Source organism: Ranitomeya variabilis, chromosome 1 (assembly GCF_051348905.1).
Source record: "Ranitomeya variabilis isolate aRanVar5 chromosome 1, aRanVar5.hap1, whole genome shotgun sequence".
NCBI lineage: Eukaryota > Metazoa > Chordata > Amphibia > Anura > Dendrobatidae > Ranitomeya > Ranitomeya variabilis.
In genome coordinates this window covers 419,828,376-419,855,292 of record NC_135232.1, presented here as the reverse complement: position 1 = coordinate 419,855,292, position 26,917 = coordinate 419,828,376, and the positions used below count along the sequence as shown (strand labels likewise).

Below are 26,917 nucleotides of genomic sequence, written 5' to 3'. Positions count from 1 at the left end.
CGAAGAAATTTTACCACTTTCATAAAGTACAATATGTCACGAGAAAACATTCTCAGAATCACTAGGATCCGTTGAAGCGTTTCAGAGTTATGACCTCATAAAGTGACATTCGTCAGAATTGAAGAAAATGGCCTGGTCAGGAAGTTGAAAACAGGCTTCGGGGTGCAGGGGTTAAAGATACAGCAGGGTGTGTCATGGTGACAAGACTGAAGTCTCCTAGTCATTTTCAAATTCTCTGTTGCATTGATGATAACCTGAACCGCTGCCACATCATTATTTTTGGATTCCTCTCCAGCTTTAGTAGACTAGCTCCTTTTAGCAGCAGGGATGTTAGAACAGGTTTATAGAGGGATTTCGTATTCCCCACAGTTGATTAGGTTGCACATCTTGGAGTGCTTTTACAGTTTTTTTTCAAGTTGTTGTTTTTTTTTATTATAGCATTTTTGTTCTCAAAAACACCATGGCCAGGTGATACATGAAAGTCTATAATAAAACACACTACAGGTATTTTTTTTGTTAATTTCTAGTTTTTTTGTTTAATTTTTTTATTATTATTAACCCTTTCATGACCTGGGGTATTTTCGTTTTTTCGCTCCCCTCCCCAGAGCTATAACTTTTTTTTTTATGGCCATGTGAGGGCTTATTTTTTGCAGGACAAGCTGTACTTCTGAACGACATAATTGGTTTTACCATGTCGTGTACTAGAAAACGGGAAAAAAATTCCAAGTGCAGTGAAATTGCAAAAAAAGTGCAATCCCACACTTGTTTTTTGTTTGGCTTTTTTGCTAGGTTTACTAAATGCTAAAACTGAACTGCCATTTTGATTTCTCCAGGTCAACTCTTTGGAGTTCAGATACCAAACATGTCTAGGTTATTTTTTTTATCTAAGTGGTGAAAAAAAATTCCAAACTTTGCTAAAAAATAAATAAATAAATAATGGGCCATTTTCCGATACCAGTAGGTCTCCTTTTTTCGTGACCTGGGGTCGAGTGAGGGCTTATTTTTTGCTCGCCGAGCTGACGTTTTTAATGATACCATTTTGGTGCAGATACGTTCTTTTGATCGCCTGTTACTGCATTTTAATGCAATTAACCCCTTCCCGACCTGTGACACAGCGTATGGGTCATTAAAGTCAGTGCCAATCCGACCTGTGACGCATATGCTGTGTCGCAGAATGATTGCGTTCCTACAGGTCGGGTGAAAGGGTTAACTGAAATTTCACCCTACCTACAGGAACAGGGGGGCTTTGCCCCCCCCCCCCTTCCTGTGGCTATGATTGCTCTGATTGACTGTCTCATATTCAACAGCCAATCAGAGCAATCGTAATATTTCACCAATGAAACTTGGTGAGATATTACCATCCAGCCATGGCCGATGATATAATGATGCAATATCATCGGCCTCGGCTGGAGACTGCGATCTGCCACCGACTGACAGCGGCGATCTGCTGCCGTCGTTAGTCTTACCTCCCCTCCGTCCTGTCCTCCGCTGCCTGCCATCCTCTCCCCTCAGTCCTGTCCTCCGCTCCCCTGCGCTTCGATCCCACCCCACGTACCTCCCGAGTCCCGGTGTCTGTCCATCTTCTCCAATGGGCGCCGCCATCTTCCAAAATGGCGGGCGCATGCGCAGTGCGCCCGCCGCATCTGCCGGCCTGCAGATTTGTTCATTCATTTGAGGTACATTTTGATCACTGTGATAGACCCTATCACAGTGATCAAAGTAAAAAAAATAGTAAATAACCCCAACCCCCCTTTATCACTCCCATAGGTAGGGAAAATAATGAAATAAAGAAAATATATTAATTTTTATTTTTCCACTATGGTTAAGGTTGGAATTAGCATTAGGGTTGGAATTAGGGTTAGGGTTGGAGTTAGGGTTGGAATTAGGCTATGTGCACATGGTGTGGATCCGCAGCAGATTGGCCGCTGCGGATTCGCAGCAGTTTTCCATCCGGAATACAGTACCATGTAAACCTATGGAAAACCAAATCCGCTGTGCCCATGGTGTGGAAAATCCCGCTTGGAAACGCTGCATTGTATTTTCCGCAGCATGTCAATTCTTTGTGCAAATTCCGCAGCGTTTTACACTTGCTTTTCAATAGGAAACCGCAGGTGTAAAACCGCAGGTGAAATCTGCACAAAAAAACGCAGTAAATCCGCAGGTAAAACACATTACTTTTTACCTGCGGATTTTTCAAAAACTGCGTAAAAATCCGCCCACGAATCCGCAACGTGGGCACATAGCCTTAGGGTTGGGGTTGGAATTAAGATTAGGGTTAGGGGTGTGTTGGGGTTAGGGTTAGGGTTGGGATTAGGGTTAGGGGTGTGTTGGGGTTAAGGTTGTGGTTAGGGTTGGGATTAGGGTTAAGGGTGTGTTGGGATTAGTGTTGGAGTTAGAATTGAGGGGTTTCCACTCTTTAGGCACATCAGGGGGTCTCCAAACACGACATGGCGCCACCATTGATTCCAGCCAATCTTGCGTTAAAAAAGTCAAATGGTGCTCCCTCCCTTCCGAGCCACGACGTGCGCCCAAACAGTGGTTTACCCAAGCATATGGGGCATAAGCGTACTCAGGAAAAATTGTACAACAACTTCGGGGGGGGGGGGGGTCTAATTTCTCCTGATACCCTTGGGAAAATAAAAAATTGGAGGCTAAAAAATCATTTTTGTGGGAAATAAAATTATTTTTTATTTTCACGGCTCTGCGTTATAAACTTCTGTGAAGTACTTGGGGGTTCAAAGTGCTCACCACATATCTAGATAAGTTCCTTGGGGGAGGGTCTAGTTTCCAATATGGGGTCACTTGTGGGGAGTTTCTACTGTTTAGGCACATCAGGGGCTCTTCAAACGTAACATGATGTCCTCAGACCATTCCATCAAAGTCTGCATTCCAAAACGTCACTACTTCCCTTCCGAGCCCCGATGTGTGCCCAAACAGTGGTTTACCCCCACATATGGGGTATAAGCGTACTCAGGACAAAGTGGACAACAACTTTTGGGGTCCAATTTCTCCTGTTACCCTTGTGAAAATAAAAAATTGCTTGCTAAAAAATATTTTTTGAGGAAAGAAACATGATTTTTTATTTTCACAGCTCTGCGTTTTAACTTCTGTGAAGCACTTGGGGGTTCAAAGTGCTCACCACACATCTAGATTAATTCCTTGGGAGGTCTAATTTCCAGAATGGGGTCACTTGTGGGGGAGCTCCAATGTTTAGGCACACAGGGGCTCTCCAAACGCGACATGGTGTCCGCTAACTATTGGAGCTAATTTTCCATTCAAAAAGTCAAATGGCGCTCCATCCCTTCCGAGACCTGCCGTGCGCCCAAACAGTGGTTTACCCCCACATATGAGGTATCTGTATATGTGTACTCAGGAGAAATTGCCCAACAAATTTTAGGATCCATTTTATCCTGTTGCCCATGTGAAAATGAAAAAATTGAGGCTAAAAGAAAATTTTTGTGGAAAAAAAAAAAGTGCTTTTTCATTTTCCGGATCAATTTGTGAAGCAACTGGGGGTTTAAAGTGCTCACTATGCATCTAGATAAGTTCCTTGGGGGTCTAGCTTCCAAAATGGGGTCACTTGTGGGGGAGCTCCAATGTTTAGGCAGACAGGGGCTCTCCAAACGCGACATGGTGTCCGCTAAGGATTGGAGCTAATTTTTCATTCAAAAAGTCAAATGGCGCTCCTTCCCTTCCGAGCCCTGCCTTGCGCAGTTATGGGGCTTCAGCGTACTCAGGACAACTTTCGGGGTCCAGTTTCTCCTTTTACCCTTGGGAAAATAAAAAAAAATTGTTGCTAAATGATCATTTTTGTGACTAAAAAGTTAAATCTGACTTCAAATGTGAGGTGGTCCCTAAAAAATAATGGTGTTGTAAATTTTGTTGTAAAAATGAGAAATCGCTGGTCAAATTTTAACCCTTATAGCTTCCTAGCAAAAAAAAATCTTGTTTCCAAAATTGTGCTGATGTAAAGTAGATATGTGGGAAATGTTGTTTATTAGCTATTTTTTGTGTCACATAACTCTCTCTAGTTTAACAGTTTAACAGAATAAAAATTTGAAAATTGCGAAATTTTCTCTAAATTTCCGATTTTTTTCACAAACGCAAAAATTATCGACCTAAATTTACCACTAACATGAAGCCCAATATGTTACGAAAGAACAGTCTCAGAATCGCTAGGATCCGTTGAAGCGTTCCTGAGTTATTACCGTATATACTCGAGTATAAGCCGAGATTTTCAGCCCACAAAAATGGGCTGAAAGTGCCCCTCTCGGCTTATACTCGAGTCATGGAAGGCAGGGGTTGGCGGGTTAAGGGGGAGCGACGCCTGTCAAATACTCACGCGCTCCTGACGCGGTCCCCGCATGTCCCACGGTGTTCGGGCTCTGCAGCTTCTTCCTCTGTTCAGCGGTCACTGGTACCGCTCATTAAAGTTATGAATATGGACCCCACTCCCATAGGGGTGGAGCCGCATATTCATTACTGTAATCAGCGGTGCCACATGACCGCTCACTACAGGAAGAAGCTGCCCGGAGACGTGTGACATGTGGGGACCGCGTCAGGAGCTCCGGGAGCAGGTGAGTATGTCATATTTACCTTCCCTCGTTTCACCGCTGCCTCGTCTTCCGCGTCCTCTGCAGTGACTGTTCAGGTCAGAGGGCGCGATGACGTATTAGTGTGCGTGCCGCGCTCTGCCTGAACAGTCAGTGCGGAGAGACGGGATGCTGAGGGGCAGCGACGAGAGGTGAGTATGTTATTTTTTTTTTAGTGCAGCAGCAGCAGCACTACATGTGGCACAATGTTATATGGAGCATCTATGGGGCCATAACTGCATGGAGCATTATATGGGGCATCTATGGGGCCATAAAGAACTGCATGGAGCATTATATGGGGCATCTATGGGGCCATAAAGAACTGCATGGAGCATTATATGGGGCTCCTGATTCAATATGCATATTCAAAAACACTTAACCTACTGATGTCTCAATTAATTTTACTTTTATTGGTATCTATTTTTATTTTTGACATTTACCGGTAGCTGCTGCATTTTCCACCCTAGGCTTATACTCGAGTCATTAAGTTTTCCCAGTTTTTTGTTGCAAAATTAGGGAGGTCGGCTTATACTCGGGTCGGCTTATACTCGAGTATATACGGTACCTCATAAAGGGACACTGGTCAGAATTGCAAAAAAAATGGCCAGGTCATTAAGGTCAAAATAGGCTGGGTCATGAAGGGGTTAATGCAATGTCGCCGCGCCCAAAACAAAACGTAATTCTGGCGTTTCATTTTTTTTTTTCTTGCTTCGCCGTTTAGCGATCAGGTTAATCCTTTTTTTTTTTTTTATTGATCGAGCGATTCTGAACGCGGCGATACCAAATATGTGTATATTTGATTTTTTTATTATTTTATTTTGAATGGGGCGAAAGGGGGGTGTGTTAAACTTTTATATTTTTTTTTATTTATTTATTTTTTTTTTCATATTTTTTTAAAACTTTTTTTTACATTTGCCATGCTTCAATAGCCTCCATGGGAGGCTAGAAGCTGGTATAGCCTGATCGGCTCTACTAAATAGGAGCGATACTCAGATCGCCTCTACGTAGTAGAATTACAGCATTGCTATGAGCGCCGACCACAGGGTGGCGCTCATAGCAATCCGGCATCAACAACCAATCAAGGATTCCACCCGCCGCTATTGCGGGCACATGTCAGCTGTACAAAACAGCTGACATGTGGCGGCTTTGATATGGGCTCACTGCCGGAGCCCGCATCAAAGCAGTGGATCTGACCTCGGACGTACTATCCCGTCCGAGGTCAGAAAGGGGTTAATACACCATCACTCTTTCCTCATACTCTGTATCTGGTATAAAAGCTCTCTCTTTCTGTTTCTTTATGATTATTAGTTCAAGTGAAGAAGATCAGCATAAAAATAAGTTCTCGGATAATAAACTTCAAAAGCAGCAGCTTGTACGAAAAGATGAAGAAAGTACTGGAGAGGAAGAAGAAAAACTAAAAGAAGCCAGCAAAAGGGAAACTGAAACCAAGAAGAAAGTGGCAAGCAAAGTTGATTCCGATGCTGAAGATAGCAGTCAGGAAGAAGAAAAGGTGTGTATTTGTGTCTCTTTTGTTGGTTAACAAAAAGTAGCTTCTTGAAAATATGGATTTTTAAAAAAATGAGTCCAATTGATTTATATTCTTGCTCATTGAAATATCAATATGTTTATATAATAGAATTCAGCATTACATGATGATCTTGTTTTCTGAATTGTAGATCTTTTGCAAGATTTACTTTTTGACATGTAATCTATCATTTGGAAAAAAGTGAAAAAAAACCCTGCTTATCTGTATCTTAAAACAATGGTTATGTGACGTAACGCTTGTTTCACAAGTTGGTATCAGGTCACTTTCCCCCTCCTCGGGCATAGTGCAGAGAGGCAGGACATGGGCACCCCTGTTGTGATAAATTTTCATCATATTAAGATACAAAAACCTGATATTTCAGAGTTTTATCCAGGGTTAAAACATAGTTAACAACATTCAGACGCTTGCATATAATACAGGGACTTTTCCATGCAGTCTGTAACTTCATCATGGACCCTTAATTTGGCATTACGGCATACTAGAGTTTCTCGATGGTTTGAGTCACATTCTCATGAGCCTGGTTGGTCAGTTTATGCATTTTATTTGTTACAGTATCATCATTAAATAGAACACCATAAACTCCTGATGTTTTGGGGTTACCCTTTGAACGGTGCTTTAATCAGTAAACCTTACCTTTGTTCCATAATTAAAGGAGATGAAAGCTCTTGATGTTTGGGGTAAGCAAACAAAACGTGGAAGATAACATTCTCAGTCGCTACAAGCATCTTAACCCCTTCCTGACATCGGACGGGATAGTACGTCTGAGGTCAGCTCCCCTGCTTTGATGCAGGGCTCCGCGGTGAGCCCGCATCAAAGCCGGGACATGTCAGCTGTTTTGAACAGCTGACATGTGCCCGCAATAGCGGCGGGTGAAATCGCGATTCACCCGCCGCTATTAACTAGTTAAATGCCGCTGTCAAACGCAGACGCGGCATTTAACTACCGCATCCGGCCGGGCGGACGGAAATGACGTCATCGCCGACCCCCGTCACATGATCGGGGGTCGGCGATGATTCAGTATTGTAACCATAGAGGTCCTTGAGACCTCTATGGTTACTGATCGCCGGTAGCTGTGAGCGCCACCCTGTGGTCGGCGCTCACAGCACACCTGATTTTCTGCTGCATAGCAGCGATCTAATGATCGCTGTTATGTAGCAGTGGCGATCGAGTTGTGCCTGCTTCTAGCCTCCCATGGAGGCTATTGAAGCATGGCAAAAGTAAAAAAAAAAAAAAAAAAGTTAAAAAAGTAAAAAAAAAACATAAACGTTTAACCCCTTCCCGACCTTTGACGCACCGTATGCGTCATGAAAACCTGTGCCAATCCGACCTGTGACGCAGCATATGCGTCATGGCCGGATCGCGTCCCTGCAGGCCGGGTGAAAGGGTTAACTCCAATTTCACCCGACATGCAGGGACAGGGGGAGTGGTGCTACAGCCCAGGGGGGGTGGCTTGGCCCCCCCGTGGCTACGATCGCTCTGATTGGCTGTTGAAAGTGAAGCAGCCAATCAGAGCAATTTGTAATATTTCACCTATGAAAATTGGTGAAATATTACAATCCAGCCATGGCCGATGCTGCAATAGCATCGGCCATGGCTGGAGACCCCGATCTGGCCCCCCCACCGACTGGCGGCGGCGATCTGCAGCCGCCGTCAGTGTTCCGTACCCCTCCGTCCTGTTGTAAACGCCTTCCTCTCACCTCCGCCCCTCCCCCGTCCTCCCCTCCGTCCCCCCCGCTGTCCGATCGCACCCCCCCATACTTACCTAGTCCCGGTGTCCCTCCCGGTGTCCTCAGTTTTCTCGCATGGGCGCCGCCATCTTGGAAAATGGCGGGCGCATGCGCAGTGCGCCCGCCGAATCTGCCAGCCGGCAGATTCGTTGCCAGTACATTTTGATCGCTGTGATAAGTTCTATCACAGCGATCAAAATAAAAAAAAATAGTAAATAAATCCCCCCCTTTATCACCCCCATAGGTAGGGACAATAATAAAGTACAGAAAATATATTTATTTTTGTTTTTCCATTAGGGGTAGGGTTAGGAGTAGGGTTAGGGTTGCACTTAGGGATAGGGTTGCACTTAGGGATAGGGTTGCACTTAGGGATAGGGTTGCACTTAGGGATAGGGTTGCACTTAGGGATAGGGTTGCACTTAGGGTTGCACTCAGGGATAGGGTTGCACTCAGGGATAGGGTTGCACTCAGGGATAGGGTTGCACTCAGGGATAGGGTTGCACTCAGGGATAGGGTTGCACTCAGGGATAGGGTTGCACTCAGGGATAGGGTTGCACTCAGGGATAGGGTTGCACTCAGGGATAGGGTTGCACTCAGGGATAGGGTTGCACTCAGGGATAGGGTTGCACTCAGGGATAGGGTTGCACTCAGGGATAGGGTTGCACTCAGGGATAGGGTTGCACTCAGGGATAGGGTTGCACTCAGGGATAGGGTTGCACTCAGGGATAGGGTTGCACTCAGGGATAGGGTTGCACTCAGGGATAGGGTTGCACTCAGGGATAGGGTTGCACTCAGGGATAGGGTTGCACTCAGGGATAGGGTTGCACTCAGGGATAGGGTTGCACTCAGGGATAGGGTTGCACTCAGGGATAGGGTTGCACTCAGGGATAGGGTTGCACTCAGGGATAGGGTTGCACTCAGGGATAGGGTTGCACTCAGGGATAGGGTTGCACTCAGGGATAGGGTTGCACTCAGGGATAGGGTTGCACTCAGGGATAGGGTTGCACTCAGGGATAGGGTTGCACTCAGGGATAGGGTTGCACTCAGGGATAGGGTTGCACTCAGGGATAGGGTTGCACTCAGGGATAGGGTTGCACTCAGGGATAGGGTTGCACTCAGGGATAGGGTTGCACTCAGGGATAGGGTTGCACTCAGGGATAGGGTTGCACTCAGGGATAGGGTTGCACTCAGGGATAGGGTTGCACTCAGGGATAGGGTTGCACTCAGGGATAGGGTTGCACTCAGGGATAGGGTTGCACTCAGGGATAGGGTTGCACTCAGGGATAGGGTTGCACTCAGGGATAGGGTTGCACTCAGGGATTGGGTTGCACTCAGGGATAGGGTTGCACTCAGGGATAGGGTTGCACTCAGGGATAGGGTTGCACTCAGGGATAGGGTTAGAATTAAGGTTAGAATTAAGCTATGTGCACACGGTGCGGATTTGGCTGTGGATCCGCAGCGGATTGGTCGCTGCGGATTCGTAGCAGTTTTCCATCACGTTTACAATACCACGTAAACCTATGGAAAACCAAATCCGCTGTGCCCATGGTGCGGAAAATACAGCGCGGAAACGCTGCGTTGTATTTTCCGCAGCATGTCAAATCTTTATGCGGATTCCGCAGCGTTTTACACCTGCTCCATAATAGGAATCCGCAGGTGAAATCCGCACAAAAAACACTGGAAATCCACTGTAAATCCGTAGGTAAAGCGCAGTGCGTTTTACCTGCAGATTTTTCAAAAACTGTGCCGAAAAATCCGCACACAAATCCGCAACGTGGGCACATAGCCTTACGGTTAGGGTTGGAGTTAGAGTTAGGGTTGGAATTAGGGTTAAGACTAGGGTTAGGGGTGTGTTGCGGTTAGGGTTGTGGTTAGGGTTAGGGGTGTGCTGGGGTTAGTGTTTGAGTTAGAATTGAGGGGTTTCCACTGTTTAGGCACATCAGTGGGTCTCCAAACGCGACATGGCGCCACCATTGATTCCAGCCAATCTTGCATTGAAAAAGTCAAATGGTGCTATCTCCATTCCGAGCCCAGACGTGTGCCCAAACAGTGGTTTACCCCCACATATGGGGTATCAGCGTACTCAGGAGAAACTGGACAACAACTTTTGGGGTCCAATTTCTCCTGTAACTCTTGGGAAAATAAAAAATTCTGAGCTAAAAAAATATTTTTGAGGAAAGAAAACGTATTTATTATTTTCACGGCTCTGCGTTATAAGCTTCTGTGAAGCATTTGGGGGTTCAAAGTGCTCACCACACATCTAGATAAGTTCCTTCGGGGGTCTAGTTTCCAAAATGGGGTCACTTGTGGGGTAGCTCCAATGTTTAGGCATACTGGGGCTCTCCAAACGCAACGTGATGCCTGCAGAGCATTCCATCAACATCTGCATTTCAAAACGTCACTACTTCACTTCCGAGCCCCGGAATGTGCCCAAACAGTGGTTTACCCCCACATATGGGGTACCAGCGTACTCAGGAGAAACTGGACAACAACTTTTGGGGTCAAATTTCTCCTGTTACCCTTGGGAAAATAAAAAATTCTGAGCTAAAAAAATATTTTTGAGGAAAGAAAACGTATTTATTATTTTCACGGCTCTGCGTTATAAACTTCTGTGAAGCACTTGGGGGTTCAAAGCGCTCACCACACATCTAGATAAGTTCCTTTGGGGGTCTAGTTTCCAAAATGGGGTCACTTGTGAGGAGTTTCCACTGTTTAGGCACATCAGGGGCTCTGCAAACGCAACGTGACGCCCGCAGAACATTCCATCAAAGTCTGCATTTCAAAACGTCACTACTTCCCTTCCGAACCCCGACGTGTGCCCAAACAGTGGTTTAGCCCCACATATGGGGTATCAGCGTACTCAGGAGAAACTGGACAACAACGTTTGGGGTCAAATTTCTCCTGTTACCCTTGGGAAAATAAAAATTTGCGGGCTAAAAAATCATTTTTGAGAAAAGAAAAATTATTTTTTATTTTCATGGCTCTGTGTTATAAACTTCTGTGAAGCACTTGTGTGGTGAGCACTTTGAACCCCCATCTAGATTAGTTCCTTGGGAGGTCTAGTTTCCAAAATGGGGTCACTTGTGGGGTAGATCCAATGTTTAGGCATACTGGGGCTCTCCAAACATGACATGGTGTCCGCTAATGATTGGAGCTAATTTTCCATTCAAAAAGCCAAATGGCGTGCCTTCCCTTCCGAGCCCTGCCGTGCACCCAAACAGTGGTTTACCCCCACATATGGGGTATCAGCGTACTCAGGACAAACTGGACACCAAGATTTGGGGTCCAATTTCTCCTGTTACCCTTGGGAAAATAAAAAATTCCGGGCTAAAAAATCATTTTTGAGGAAAGAAGAATTACTTTTTATTTTCACGGCTTTGCGTTCTAAACTTCTGTGAATCTCCTGGGGGTTTAAAGTGCTCATTATGCATCTAGGTAAGTTCCTTGGGGCATCTAGTTTCCAAAATGGGGTCCCTTGTGGGGGAGCTCCAATGTTTAGGCACACAGGGGCTCTCCAAACGCGACATGGTGTCCGCTAACGATTGGAGCTAATTTTCCATTCAAAAAGTCAAATGCTGCGCCTTCCCTTCCGAGCCTTGCCGTGCGCCCAAACAGTGGTTTACCCCCACATGTGAGGTATCTGTGTACTCAGGCGAAATTGCCCAACAAATTTTAGGATCCATTTTATCCTGTTGCCCATGTGAAAATCAAAAAATTGAGGCTAAAATAATTTTTTTGTGAAAAAAAAAAAAAGTACTTTTTCATTTTTACGGATCAATTTGTGAAGCACCTGGGGGATTAAAGTGCTCACTATGCATCTAGATAAGTTCCTTGGTGCGTCTAATTTCCAAAATGGGGTCACTTGTGGGGGAGCTCCAATGTTTAGGCACACGGGGGCTCTCCAAACGCGACATGGTGTCCGCTAAAGATTGGAGCCAATTTTTCATTCAAAAAGTCAAATGGCGCTCCTTCCCTTCCGAGCCCTGCCGTGCGCCCAATCAGTGGTTTACCCCCACATATGAGGTATCAGCGTACTCAGGACAAATTGGACAACAACTTTCGTGAATTACAAAAGAAAAAAGGAATATAGTCAGCTTACCGGTCTTAGACGAAATCCCCAGACCTGCCAACGCCCAGCACGGTTCGGGGTGAGCGCCCACAGCAAATGAAGACTAAAAGAGAAATGATCCAGCTGGAGGTGGAGGCAGTTCAGACTTTGTGAGACTTTATTAGACAACTAAAGCGATAAATAGTTCTTCAAAAAGAAAAATCTTTACATAGCAAACACCTGGCACACCAGTGAGGAGGATCAACGCGTTTCAACTATGAAGTCTTACTCATGATCTGCCTGATAGTGCAATGAGAGCATATATATATATAGTGTGCACATGACATTGATTGGACAAACAATTAAAAGTGCAAAAAAAAAAAAAAAAAAGGGAAAAGAATAAAGAAAATCACCGGTTAAAATTATCATAGAAATAACAGATTGACATATGAAATACCCTTAAGAGACATTGCTTGAACATTACGTGAACATAAATTAATATTGCTTTATTAAATCATGTCTAGCATTAAGGCCATAGGGAATACGTGTGTCTAAGATGAGCATACAAATAGACTTAATAAAGTAGCCTCAGTGTTCAGTAGTGAAACACCTGATATAGCAACTGAAACTGATGAACTGAGAACCCTCATGCTACTATTAGAAAAGAAAATGGCTAAAGAGATGAAAACATGGTGGGACTGGACTACTTTGAAAACATATGAATCAAAAAATATGATTCCTAGAGGATTACGTTTAAAAAAAAGTTCCTACAAAGATTTTTAATGAGGATTCTGAAAAAGAATGGTACTCTATTTTGAGTCAATGCTCCCTTAAACTCATCTCTTTGATAATTAAGTATGAGGACATGGAAATAAACAATATTAAACAGGACATTAAGAGTCTGCAATGCTCTTTGGAGGGGCACACCAGTTCAAAAGATTTTAATTTTTATAATGATAGATTGAAGACGAACATTACTAAGTTGGAAAATCAAATTATGGACACAAAAAAATTAAAATTTAAACGAGACACAGAAGACTATATTGCTTCTAGTGCTATTGCTATAGTGCTAGTGGAGCGATTCCAAAAAACGCAGGAAACGTGCAGGCCGGAAGCACAAGAGGAAGAAGATATCCAACCCGGAACAGGAATCGCCGCCACTACTAGAGGCTCCAGTGTGGAATTTATCCAGCTATGTGATCTCAGAAGAACAGATAGCAATTCTCAGCAAGGGATTAAGCTTCTCTCCAACTACTGGCTTTGATATATTTACAACCTTACTTGACTTGAATAAATTTGCACGTAACCTGACAGTAAAGTGCCATTTTCTTTCAGATGCTGCTAGTGAAAATGCTGTACGTATAGAGAATCTTGATTATTCCACTACTGATAATATACGCATGTTTCATGAACAAAAAGCACTTCTCAGTTTAAAAGTGTTGGAGAGAGAATCCTTTTTAGGTTCTGTCTCTCTTAATGATTCTTTTTCTGTCAGTAATCCATCTTTTTATCCATTGAAATCCAGACCAGTAGTCTTGGATCAATTTCAGGACCTAGTTGAAAAGGAATTAGTCAATCTGAACAAATTTGTTTTAGATTCCAAAAATAACTATTCCAACCTGACAAAAAAGGAAAGACAAGCGCTGAAAGAGCTGCATGATAACCAGGATATTATAATAAGACAATCAGATAAAGGAGGCACTATTGTGTTACTAGACGCAGGGCTGTATAAAAAACTGAATTTACAAGACTTGGAAAATAAGGAGATGTATTCAGAACTTAGTTCTAACCCCACCGAAGAATTTAACTCATTGTTGCACAACCTGTTACAGGAAGGTATACATATGAATGTTTTTAACGATAGAATAGCAGAATTTTTAAAAAATGATCATCCAGTTACACCAATTTATCATTCATTCCCTAAAATACACAAAAATGTGTTTCCTCCCCCAATGAGACCAATAGTTGCAGGTATTGGTTCCATAGGGGAAAGATTGGGATCTTAGGTGGACCATTACCTGCAACCATTGGTGCAAAATACCCCTAGTTACATACGGGACTCAAAATATGTAACCTCAGTTTTTGATCAATTTTACTGGAAGGAAGAATATGCATGGCTTACATGCGATGTGGTAGGCTTATATCCATCAATTCCCTATTCAGTGGCATTGTCGAGTTTGTCATACTATCTGGATACATACTCTGCCTATAATAATGATACAAAAAGGTTTTTAATATCTGCAGTGGACTTTTTACTTAATCATAATTACTTTTGTTTTGACAATAGGTTTTTCAGACAACTAACGGGAGTGAGCATGGTCGCTAAATTCTCGCCTTCTTTAGCGAATATTGTTATGTTGAAATGGGAAGAGAGCCATATTTACAATGATGATAATGATATATGCAAACATATTGTATGGTATGGTCGCTATATAGATGACTTGATCCTAGTATGGAGGGGTTCACAGGAGGAAATGACTAAATTTGTTGATCATATTAATAATAATAATTTTAATTTAAAATTCACCCATTCCTTTCAGAAAAAATACACCAATTTTTTGGATTTGAATCTCTCAGGTAATACATTAAAACATACGGTTGAGATTACTCCCTATAGAAAACCTACCTCAAGTAATTCAATTCTTAGAGCCAATTCCTGCCATCCAAATCATGTCATAAATAACATTCCATATGGTGAACTTATCAGAACAAGAAGGAATTGCTCTGATAATGGCGTTTTTTTGGCAGAGACATAGAAAACCTGTGAGCGTCTTTCTCATAGAGGGTATCCTAAATGGAATCTGGACAAAGCACGTAGAAAAATCTCCAAAGTAGATCGCAAAAATTTATTAACAACGAAAAACTATATATCTACTTATAATAATCCCCAGAAAAACAATAATAATGTAGTATTCAGTACCCAATATAGCTCACAATACAGGCAGATCGTGGATATTGTCAAGAATCATTTACCCATGCTAAAACAAGATGACAAATTAAAACGAATTTTAATACAGAGCGATATCAAATTCGTTGCTAAACGAGCTCCCATCTTGGGCTCGATCCTATCTCCAAGTCTATTCTCCAGCTCTCCACGGGACACTAACAGAGCTACATGGCTCAACGCCACAGGGTTTTTTAGATGTGGAGCCACTCGTTGCAAAACATGTAACTATGTGCATAAAACTAACAAATTTTCATCACCATAAACAATTTGATATACATGACTACATTAATTGTAACACCGAAAATGTAGTGTATTTAATAGAATGTATTACATGTAAAGTTCAGTACATAGGCTGCACTACTTGTCCACTGAAAGTACGAGTGAGACGGCATCTATCAGATGCAGTGAATTCTAAAGCCCTCTCTGCCTCAGCTGTGTCCAGACACTTTTACAACGTGCACAAAGGTAATTTAACTAGCCTCAGATTCTGTGGAATAGAAAAGGTTTACAAACCTCCGAGAGGAGGTAATTTACAGCAGAAACTTTTTAATCGGGAAACGTATTGGATGTTTATGTTAGACGCACGTATTCCCTATGGCCTTAATGCTAGACATGATTTAATAAAGCAATATTAATTTATGTTCAAGTAATGTTCAAGCAATGTCTCTTAAGGGTATTTCATATGTCAATCTGTTATTTCTATGATAATTTTAACCGGTGATTTTCTTTATTCTTTTCCCTTTTTTTATTTTTTTTTGCACTTTTAATTGTCCAATCAATGTCATGCGCACAATATATATATATATATATATATATATATAGTCTCACAAAGTCTGAACTGCCTCCACCTCCAGCTGGATCATTTCTCTTTTTGTCAACAACTTTCGTGGTCCAGTTTCTCCTCTTACCCTTGGGAAAATAACAAAATTGTTGCTAAAAGATCATTTTTGTGACTAAAAAGTTAAATGTTCATTTTTTTCCTTCCGTGTTGCTTCTGCTGCTGTGAAGCACCTGAAGGGTTAATAAACTTCTTGAATGTGGTTTTGAGCATCTTGAGGGGTGCAGTTTTTAGAATGGTGTCACTTTTGGGTATTTTCAGCCATATAGAACCCTGAAACTGACTTCAAATGTGAGGTGGCCCCTAAAAAAAACGGTTTTGTAAATTTTGTTGTAAAAATGAGAAATCACTGGTCAAATTTTAACCCTTATAACATCCTAGCAAAAAAAAATTTTGGTTCCAAAATTGTGCTGATGTAAAGTAGACATGTGGGAAATGTTATTTATTAACTATTTTGTGTCACATAACTCTCTGGTTTAAGAGAATAAAAATTCAAAATTTGAAAATTGCTAAATTTTCAAAATTTTCGCCAAATTTCCGTTTTTTTTCACAAATAAACGCAGAAATTATCGACCTAAATTTACCACTAACATGAAGCCCAATATGTCACGAAAAAACAATCTCAGAATCGCTAGGATCCATTGAAGCGTTGCTGAGTTATTACCTCATAAAGGGACACTGGTCAGAATTGCAAAAAATGGCCAGGTCATTAAGGTCAAAATAGGCTGGGTCATGAAGGGGTTAAATCACCCCCCTTTCGCCCCAATCAAAATAAATCAATAAAAAAAAATCAAACCTACACATATTTGGTATCGCCGCATTCAGAATCGCCCGATCTATCAATGAAAAAAAAAAAAGCATTAACCTGATCGCTAAATGGCGTAATGAGAAAAAAAATCCGAAACGCCAGAATTACGTTTTTTTGGTCGCCGTGACATTGCATTAAAATGCAATAACGGGCGATCAAAAGAACGTATCTGCACCAAAATGGTATCATTAAAAACGCCAGCTCGGCACGCAAAAAATGAGCCCGCAACCGACCCCAGATCATGAAAAATGGAGACGCTACGAGTATCGGAAAATGGCGCAATTTTTTTTTTTTTTTAAGCAAAGTTTGGAATTTTTTGTCACCACTTAGGTAAAAAATAACCTAGTCATGTTAGGTGTCTATGAACTCGTAATGACCTGAAGAATCATAATGGCAGGTTTTAGCATTTAGTGAACCTAGCAAAAAAGCCAAGCAAAAAACAAGTGTGGGATTGCACTTTTTTTGCAATTTCACCGCACTTGGAAGTTTTTTTTCCCGTTTTCTAGTACACGACATGGTAAAACCAATGATGTTGTTCAAAAGTACAACTCGTCCCACAAAAAATAAGCCCTCACATGGCCAAATTGACAGAAAAATAAAAAAGTTATGGCTCTGGGAAGGAGGGGAGTGAAAAACGAATACGGAAAAACGGAAAATCCCACTGTCATGAAGGGGTTAAACATTTGTTTTCGAGGCTCATTTAAGCATTCACATAACCTGTTAGTCTGAAAGTAATAGGGATTTTAGGTTTATATTTTCTTGCAGAGGCTTCTCTTTAGGTTACACATGAACTGGGTACCTTGATCAGTCAACAACTCTCTGGGGAAACCCACACGAGAAAGGAGTCAGTTGCATTGTCGACCACTATGAGAATACTGTGTATTCCAGAACTGTTGGACATCAATGGCCACTTGCTGGAAAGGGTCAATCACTTGTAGTGCAATCAAGGGGGCCTTATGCATGTTCCCAGTCTTTCCAACGCTTAGCCAATCATTGTCAATCTTGCACAATTTGTCAATTTCCATGTTAGAACAATAAACATTTAGTTAAATGAGCTTTAGTTTTTTATACTCAGATGTCCTGTAAAAGGAATTTGATGTGCAAGCCTTAAAACTTTTTGGTTACATTTTTTTTTCCTGTATTTTGGGCTAAAAATCACTTTTTCCAGTTGGTCTCATTACAAATTTTGTACCGTTTGGCTTTTGCAAGCTTTGTTTTATTGTGTTCTGTGGCTATAAATTATCCAAGGAAACTATGGAAATACAGCTAAAAAAAGATTTACAAACTTCCCTGTGAGACTGTCAGAACGAGATCACTGTCAGATTCTCAAGTAAAGAGGTCGTCCGCTTTCTCATAGTTCATCATACTTCACAAACTGACCAGCACTTATACCTATACCATGGCTGCTGGTGGAGGAGTATGTGATCAGATCGGTTTATCAGCCTCCTCAAATTGTAAACTATCTCATAAGGTAGGGGGAGGAGGCCGATGGACTGGTCTGGTCTGGTCACATGTTTCTCCACCAGCAGATTTTTTGTGGGACAGAAGTGTTGCTCTTTTTGTAAGGAAAACTGCACTAACAAGATAAAGTGGCCGTCCGCTATACCTGAGCATCAGTGAATGAGCTCATCCAGACTGTATAACAGTAGAGTATGGAATTATTTCTGTATTTATTTTTTTTTTACTGCGCTCCTTTCAGCTGGTTTTTGGCCACAGACTGTATTAAGGTACCTTCACACGAAACGACTTTGTAACGATATCGCTAGCGATCCGTGACGTTGCAGCGTCCTGGCTAGCGATATCGTTTAGTTATCGTATACTTACATGCGTCCCCCGACGTCCGCTTCCCACACTGACTGAGCGCCGCAAAGTGAAAGTGAAAGCACAGCGGTGACGTCACCGCTGTGCCCTGCTACTGCCGGCGCTCAGTCAGTGCAGGAAGCGGACGCAGGGGGACGCATGTAAGTATGTACTGTTTGTTTTTTTTTTACATTTTACGCTGGTAACCAGGATAAACATCGGGTTACTAAGCGCGGCCCTGCGCTTAGCAACCCGATGTTTACCCGGGGACCTCGGCATCGTTGGTCGCTGGAGAGCGGTCTGTGTGACAGCTCCCCAGCGACCAAACAGCGACGCTGCAGCGATCGGCATCGTTGTCGCTATCGCTGCAGCGTCGCTTCGTGTGAAGGTACCTTTAGGCTATATTTACACATTATCTTTTTTTCTGCAGGCAAAACCTGCTGGAGGCTGCTACAAAAAAAGCAGGTTTTGCTCTGTTTTTGTCTCTTGTGCATGCTGATTAAGTTTAGTGCCCCAAAAAAATTATGATGCAACTTTCTTTAGATTTTTGCACAAAAAACCCAGCAAAACCTGATATCTGCGTTTTTGCACTTACCCATTGTTGCCTATGGGTGAAGAAATGCTGCAAATATGCAGAAAAAAATTCTGAAAGAAGTGACATGCTGCTGTTTTAAACAAAAAAATGCAGCAGTTTTCCAAATCAGTCAGGAAAATAAATCTCATGGACTTTGCTGGTACTGTAAAACACAGCTTAAAATTTGCATAATAATAAATGCAGCAAAAACGCAATGTGTGAACATATCCTTAAAGTTGAATGTGCAGGAAAGCAAAGCTGCTAAAAAGGGCAAAATTTCTAATAAAACCCAATAATAAAAAAGATTTCTTACCCCAAAATACATGTATTTAAGAAAAAAAAATGTCCCTAAAGGTGGTAAACCCCATTCAATAATTATAAAGGAAAAAGTCCTTAGCTATTCAGAAAAGTTAGCAACACATTCAAAAAACCTGCTCTCTTGACAGTAATCCAAGAAGTATCATTTCTACTTGTGGAGAGTGACATGTTAAGCATGTGGAGATGAGGAGACTTAAAGCTGCAATGCTCTTCTGGGAAATATGCAAATTGTCTCTTCAGAGATGAAGAGGACTAGAACTCTAGTGCGACCTATTGGAAGTAGTAATCCTAACAGTCAATGTCGACCCTTTAACGAGCCTTGTCACATGACATAGGATAAGAGCCAAAACCAGAATCTCAATTTGCAGACACTGTGTTTCGGGGTACTGCCTCTCATCAGTGGAAAGTGTGAGATCTGGTTTGGCTGAGTGAGAGGCATCTGACCGGGATCCAAGAAGTATCGTTTCTCCTTGTTGAGAGTGACATGTTAAAGGGCCACTGTCACCCCCTCCAGCCGTTATAAACTAAAAGAGCCACCTTGTGCAGCAGTAATGCTGCAGTCTAACAAGGTGGCTCTTTTAGTTTTTGATTCATTTATTACCTCAATAAAGCGTTTTAAAAATTGGCCACAAATACCAGATATTGTACCAGGAGGCGGTCCGAAGCGTCCTGTATGAATCCCCCAACTGCCGTCACTCTTCTCTTCAGGGCCGATGGTACCCGCCCCCTTCGCGTTGTTGCTTCTTAAATCCGGCGCCTGCGCTGTGCGTGCCTGCCTGGGGCCTGCGCAGTGTTCTTTGTCAGTCACATCTCAGATGCCGGGTGCCTGACTGCGCCTGTGTGGGCAGTGCGGCCGCCCTGTTACTGAATCCCCGCCCCGCACTGTTATTCATTATGCACAGTGCGGGGCTGGCATTCCTGGGCATGCGCAGTGCGCTGTTCAGGCACTCCCCCATCTCGGACGCTCTCCCATCTCTGACGCTCCCCAGCCTTCCCAGGAACCCCAGCCCCGCACTGTGCATAATGAATAACACAGTGCGGGGCGGGGATTCAGTAACAGGGCGCAGTCAGGCACCCGGCATCTGAGATGTGACTGACAAAACACTGCGCAGGCCCCAGGCAGGCACGCACAGCGCAGGCGCCGGATTTAAGAAGCAACAACGCGAAGGGGGCGGGTACCATCGGCCCTGAAGAGAAGAGTGACGGCAGTTGGGGGATTCATACAGTACGCTTCGGACCGCCTCCTGGTACAATATCTGGTATGTGTGGCCAATTTTTAAAACGCTTTATTGAGGTAATAAATGAATCAAAAACTAAGAGCCACCTTGTTAGACTGCAGCATTACTGCTGCACAAGGTGGCTCTTTTAGTTTATAACGGCTGGAGGGGGTGACAGTGGCCCTTTAAGCATGCCGAGATGAGGAGACTTAAAACCGCAATGCTCCTCTGGGAAATACTAAAATTATTTTCAGAGAGGAAGAGGACTGGAACTCGGTGTGCATGAGATTTCTGAAATCTCACTGACTTTACTGTACTGTAAAACGCAGCTTAAAATTTGCATAAAAAGCTGAAAAAATGCAATGTATGAACACCACTTTAATGTATATTGTGTTATATAGCCCTGAAAAAGGATCCTAAGCTGCTATTCTACATTGGTGGAGCTAAATCTAATTTGCATTCAAGCACTGTTTGTCAAAATGTACGTGAATGGAGAAATTATTTGAATAATATTTTTTTATTTCTATAGCGCCAACATATTCCGCAGCACTTTACATTATAGAGGGGGCTTGTACAGACAATAAAAGACATTACATCATAACATTAATCACTTAAACAGATACCAATAGAGATGAGGGCCCTGCTCGCCAGCTTACAATTTATGAATTATGAACAATTAATTCACTGAATAAATAACAAAATATATGCAGTGTTACTCAGCTATATGTTAGTTATACTGAAATACTTTAATGGGGATGTCTAGGCAATAGGTATTTGATTTATCTACAGGACATGTCATAAAAAGCATATTGGTGGGTTTCCAACACCTAGCACCACCACACTTAGCATCACCAGCTGGACTGTAGAACTGGACAGCAGCCTCTACACTTGGAATTGAGCGGTGCTCAGCGTCTTGCCGGATCAAAAAGAAAGTGCAGATAGGTGTGGGTGCTTGTTGTCGAACCCCAGCAATTTGCTATTGATGACCTATCACTTAGATAAATAATCAAATACTTCTGTCTGGAAGGCCCCATTAAATGTGTTTTAATTCTGAATTTGATGAATTGTGGAATTGACCTATTAGTAGCACTATTTAATGGTTAACGTGTAATCGTTTTCTAATAGAAGGGCAAACCTGGAAAAGCTTCCCAACCTGCCCAAAAGAGAGGTTTGAAGCCAGTACATGAAAAAGAAGTAGTTGTTGAGAAGAAAAGGAAACAAGAAGATACAGGGGAACTAGAGAGGTAAAAAAAAACTGTGCAAAATGTCTGTTATACAGGAAAAATATATCTTTGTGCCATGTTGGCTTCTAGATTTTAAAATATTACAATTTGAGAGTCCTTAGTGGTTGATGCTTTTTTAATGTCTAACTGAAAAGATAGTAACAAATAGCAGCTTTTAAATCTACACAGGTCTATTCATCAGACTGCATGACATAAAATTTGAAGTCACACTTCTACATAACAGGATACAGGAATAATGCAGTAAATAAGACAAGTGACGTAAAGCAGAACTATTAATGTGGGACAGGGAGAACCAGTTTTGGCAGTATATATTGGAATAGTGGAGGAAAACCAGCTCACCCCTGCTGAAAACACTGTGATTATTGGCACTGATGGACGCCACTCCTGCAGCCTTGGCACTGTGTGAAACCAATAGGAATATCCTCCAGTATGTCCAGGTGAAAAAAATGACTTTTTTCCATTACTAAGAACTGGTTTACAGTTTGAAATGCATATGATTGCAGTATACTGTTGGATGTACTTGGAGATGTCAATTTCCCTTTTAACCCTTTCACAAAATCCGCCGTACATATATGGCGCAAGTCTGGAGTGGACCCATACTCCGCCGACCATGGCTGTGTATTACAGCCAGGACCTGCTGCTAACAATCGCAAGTAGAGCGGTGCACTGCCTGTGATTGATAACCTGATAAATGCTACTGTCAATCTCTGGCATTTAACATGCTAAAGCATGCGTCCTCATCATTCTCTCCTTCCATCGTTGTGATCGTGGGTCGCCAATGGGTTGTTATGACATCCCGATACAGCTTATTACCCATATGCCTATCATTATAATGCACCTTTAAAACCCTGCCTGTGGCTGGGCTTCAAAGGAGACCATGGTTTCTGCTATTTGCAGCGATGCTATCAAAATTTAAAAACGATTAACCAAATCGGTAAACACTGTAAACGGGGAAAAAAATGAAAGAATGCAAAAATTACAACAAATGCTTTAACAGAGAGTACGAGCTGTAATTGTGCAGTTTGTATCCTCTCGCATTAGTATGGCCAGACCAGAATAACTGGACAACTAGGACTGGGGCTCAGTGGTTTGAAGGATAGGCTCAGTCCTGTGATGCCTAGCTGCCGAGTCCTGCCAGCAGCTCGGCAATTCACTGCTGTGCCGTTTTGATCCAGCCTGCTGGCCTTCAAAGATTCTCTGTGCTGGTGTCGCACGATTACCGTACCTGGGTCAGGTGAGGTGGATCGTGTAGTTGGCGTTGCTTGGCTGCCATGGCAGTCCTGTGCGGCTAGCATTGCTGTAGTTAATACTCAGGCGTGCTACTGGCCAGTCAAATTCTCCGCCGAGGCCAGTCAGGCTGACATGTCCAGTCGCGCAATTAGCAGCGCTTCCCGGTGCCTGCTCCTTTAGCTCTGCATAGTCCATGAGCCGGGCCAGATATCGGTACCACCCGGAGTGACTAATTTTCTTTGGTATTTTTAGGTAGATGCATGTCTGTAGTTTATTTTTTGATATGATAGCCCTTACATATACGTAGCTTATTAACCCCTTCAGCCCTAGGCCTATTTGTACCCAAGTGCCTAAGCCAATCTGACCTGTGCCACTTCATGGGCTAATAACTTTGGAACGCTTTCACCTATCCAAGCCATTCTGAGATTGTTTTCTCGTGACATATTGTACTTCACGTCAGTGCTAAATGGGAGTCAATATATTTTACCTTTCTATATAAAAAAATGCTAAATATTCGGAAATTTTGGAAAAATCGGCAATTTTTTAACTTTGAAATTCTCTGCTTTTTACAAAAATACTGATACCCCCCATAATAGTTATTAATTTACACTCCCCACATGTTTACTTCATATTGGCATCATTTTGAAAATGAAACCTTATTGTTTTACGACGTAATAGGGCTTATAGTTTTATGCGCAATTTTTCACATTTACAGCAAAACCCACTTTTCAAAGGACCAAGTCACTTCTGAAGTCACTTTAAGGGGCTTACATAACAGAAACCACCCATAAATTACCCCATTTTGCAAACTACACCCCTCAAGCTGTTCAAAACTCATTTTTAAAAACTGTTAACCCTTTAGGTGTTCCACAGGAATTTTAGCAGAATGAAGGCGAAATTTCAAAATTTCATTTTTTTTCCAGATATTACATTGTAATCCAATTTTACCTGCAACCTAGCAAGGGTTAACGGCAAACCCAAACTTGGTTACCCTAATTCTGCAGTTTATAGAAACACCCCACATGTACTCGTAAACTAAAGTATGGGCACACAGCACAGCTCAACACGGAAGGAGCGCTATGTGGTTTTTGGGTGGCGGATTCACTGGAAGAAATCTAGGGGGCCATGTCACATTTGAAGGCTGCCTGAGGTACCCCCACAGTGGAAACCCCAAAAAGTGACCCTATTTTGGAAACTACACCCCCAAGGAATCTTTTAGGGGGTATAGTGACCACTTTGACCCAACCAGTGTTTCACAGTAGTTGGAAACACTTGGTTGAGAAAATGGAAAAAGTGCATTTTTTACATGAAGGTGTCATTTTAGGCTCATTTTTTTATTTTTAAGAGGTGTACCAGCAAAAAATGCACCCCACTATTTGTTCACCAATCTCTCCCGAACACAACAACACCCGATATGTTGTCGTACACTGCAGTATTGGGGAACGGCAGGCCTCGGAAGGGAAGGAGCGCCAAATGACTTTTGGAGTGCAAATTTTACTGGAAGAAATCTAGGGGGCTATGTCACATTTGAAGACACCCTGAGGTGCCCCAACACACGCACACACACTGACACATACACGTTCTGTGCTGAACAGGACTCTCCGGTCTTCTCTGCAGAGCTCCTATCTCCCTCTGTAGAGGCTGACACCTCCCAGGCTTGTGACTGATCACATGGCCGTGACATCACCACAGGTCCTGTAGTCCTGTACTGTGTGCTGCTGCTGGTAAGGAACTTGTGGAGAGAGGGGGAACAGTCACCTAGCACCAGCGCTCCCAGCTCTAAGAACGAGCGCCTCATGAAGGTGGGCCCCTGCCTCCTCCTTCCCTGCGCGGCGGCCTTTCCCCCCGGCGGCTGTATTCGGCGTATAAGACAACCGCCCTCTTGGAGCCATGTTTTTCATGGCTAAAAAGTCGTCTTATACGCCAGGAAATACGGTAAATAAAATTTTAATGTTTTTCTTTGTGTTTGCAGGTGTTTACTGACTATCTAACGGCATGATGGAAGTACCAGCAAGGAAGAAATCACGGATCGACTGTATCATACACTGCTCTAATGATGACAGCGATGATCTGGCGTCCCTTAAGGATTTGGACTCCTGGAAAACATTGCTTAGGGCTGCAGAGATCAGGCAGCATGAATCAGTCCTGGTAGCAGCTAAGGGCCTTGAAGAAGGAGAAATACCACACATACAATATCACCGTAAATGTCGTAGTATCTTTACAATGAAGAAGTCACTGGATTCTATCCTTGGCAAGGGTGTCAATGTCGAAACAGCAAGCAAAATCTCCATGAGGAAGCTACCGAGGGGTGCCCCCAGTGATAGCAGGGTGTATGCCAAAGTATGTATCTTCTGTGAGAAGTCAAGCAAGTACCTAAAAGGAAAACAAACAAGGGAGCCAATTGTCCAGTGTGTTGAGCTACGAGCAGATGAGACGATCCGCAGAGCAGCGATAAGGAAAGGCACACAGAGAATACTTGGTTTACTTAGCAGAGACCTTGTTGCTGCAGAGGGGCACTACCACAAGTCGTGCTACAAACTATTCACAAAAGATGATTCCCAAGTGGCCTGTAGGTCTAGTGCAGCTGAAAATCAGGTCGAAAGCGAGGAAGTACGCTACGAAGAGGCAGAGAAAGAGGCCCTTGAAGAACTCTTCTTGTATATAAGGACTAAATTGTTCCCAAACCCAGAAGTACTGCCTATGATAAACCTCACATCTAGGCTTGAGAGATTAATGATATCCCGTGGTATCATCCAACTGAAACCATCGACAAAGAAACATGTTCGACGAAAACTTGAAACAGAGATTGGGGAATCACTCCGCTTTCTCTCAGATGAGAAAGGTAAGCTTCTAGTCTATCCATGTAGCCTATCAATGGACGACCTTGTCCGGCAAGTACACAGCATGACAAAAGATCTGCAAGAAGCAAGAGCTGCTAACTCTGGAGATATCGTAACCAAAGCAGCAATGCAGCTAAGGAATGAGATCAAGAAGCAAGATGTGAGTCAGCCATGGCCTCCCAATACAGATCAGAATGTCGTTCCTGCATTAGTCACTCAATTCCTGCAAACCCTGCTTACAGGAGATTGTGAGTGCCAAACTACCTGTGAAAGAGCTCAACGTCTTGCCACATCCTTCGGCAGTGACTTGGTTTTTGCTGTTACCAATGGAAAGACAAAGCCACCAAAGCACGTACTGCTATCCTTTGCAGTTAAGTCTTTGACCGGCAATACAGAACTGATTCGAACTCTGAATCGTCTTGGCCACTGTGTGTCATATTCAATGGCTGAGGAGATCGATACAGCCCTTTGTATCCAGAAGTTGGAATGTTCAAAGGATGACATCCCAATGCCAGCAAGTATCTACCCAGGTGTGTTCACAACCCTGGCCTGGGATAACATTGACAGACTTGAGGAGACACTAAGTGGAGCAGGTACATCTCATAGAGTCAATGGCATTGCTGTTCAGTCCAATGTTGCATGCTCTGTGACAAAGAAAGTCCTGCCAGATGTAACCAAGTCGAAGAAAAGAAGCATAACTCTGACAGAATTAATGCTACCGATATACAATGTTGGGCAGCGGGGAGAGCCACCCAGGATTGAGACTTCGAATGTTAACACTACCAAGGAGGTCCAGGATTCAAAAACCAAAAACCATATCTGGCTTCTGGCTAGAATGTCAGACCATGAGGATCAGACCACCAGCAGTTGGACTGGGTTCAACATAAAAATCCGCAGCGACATTGTAGTGGCCCAGGACACTGTAAGCTACCTGCCCACTATCAATGCTCCTGCAACAGCCATGTCCACTGTGAATGAAGTCTTGGAGCAAACACATGCCATCATGCAGACCCTGAAGCTTAACAGAATTGTGTGTGTGTTTGATCAAGCACTCTATGCCAAAGCTGCCGAGGTTATCTGGAAACAGGAGAAGTTCAAGAACATTATAATTAGAATGGGTGTCTTCCACACAATCTGTAATCTCCTCTCTATCATAGGGAACAGATTTCAGGATGCAGGCCTTAGAGA

General features: G+C 42.9%; 1 protein-coding gene across 9 annotated transcripts in view; it reads left to right on the top strand.

The window, feature by feature from the left end:
• PSIP1 (PC4 and SRSF1 interacting protein 1) overlaps positions 1 to 26,917 on the top strand; it is a 243,462-nt gene that overhangs the window by 171,221 nt on the left and 45,324 nt on the right. For 7 of the 9 annotated variants that reach the window (XM_077249249.1, XM_077249254.1, XM_077249248.1 and 4 more), the window contains 2 exons: positions 5,901 to 6,102; positions 21,541 to 21,659. In XM_077249249.1, the coding sequence (XP_077105364.1) occupies positions 5,901 to 6,102; positions 21,541 to 21,659 (321 nt within the window). The remainder of the gene's footprint in view (positions 1 to 5,900; positions 6,103 to 21,540; positions 21,660 to 26,917) is intronic. The other 2 variants (XM_077249257.1, XM_077249250.1) reach the window with 1 other exon arrangement.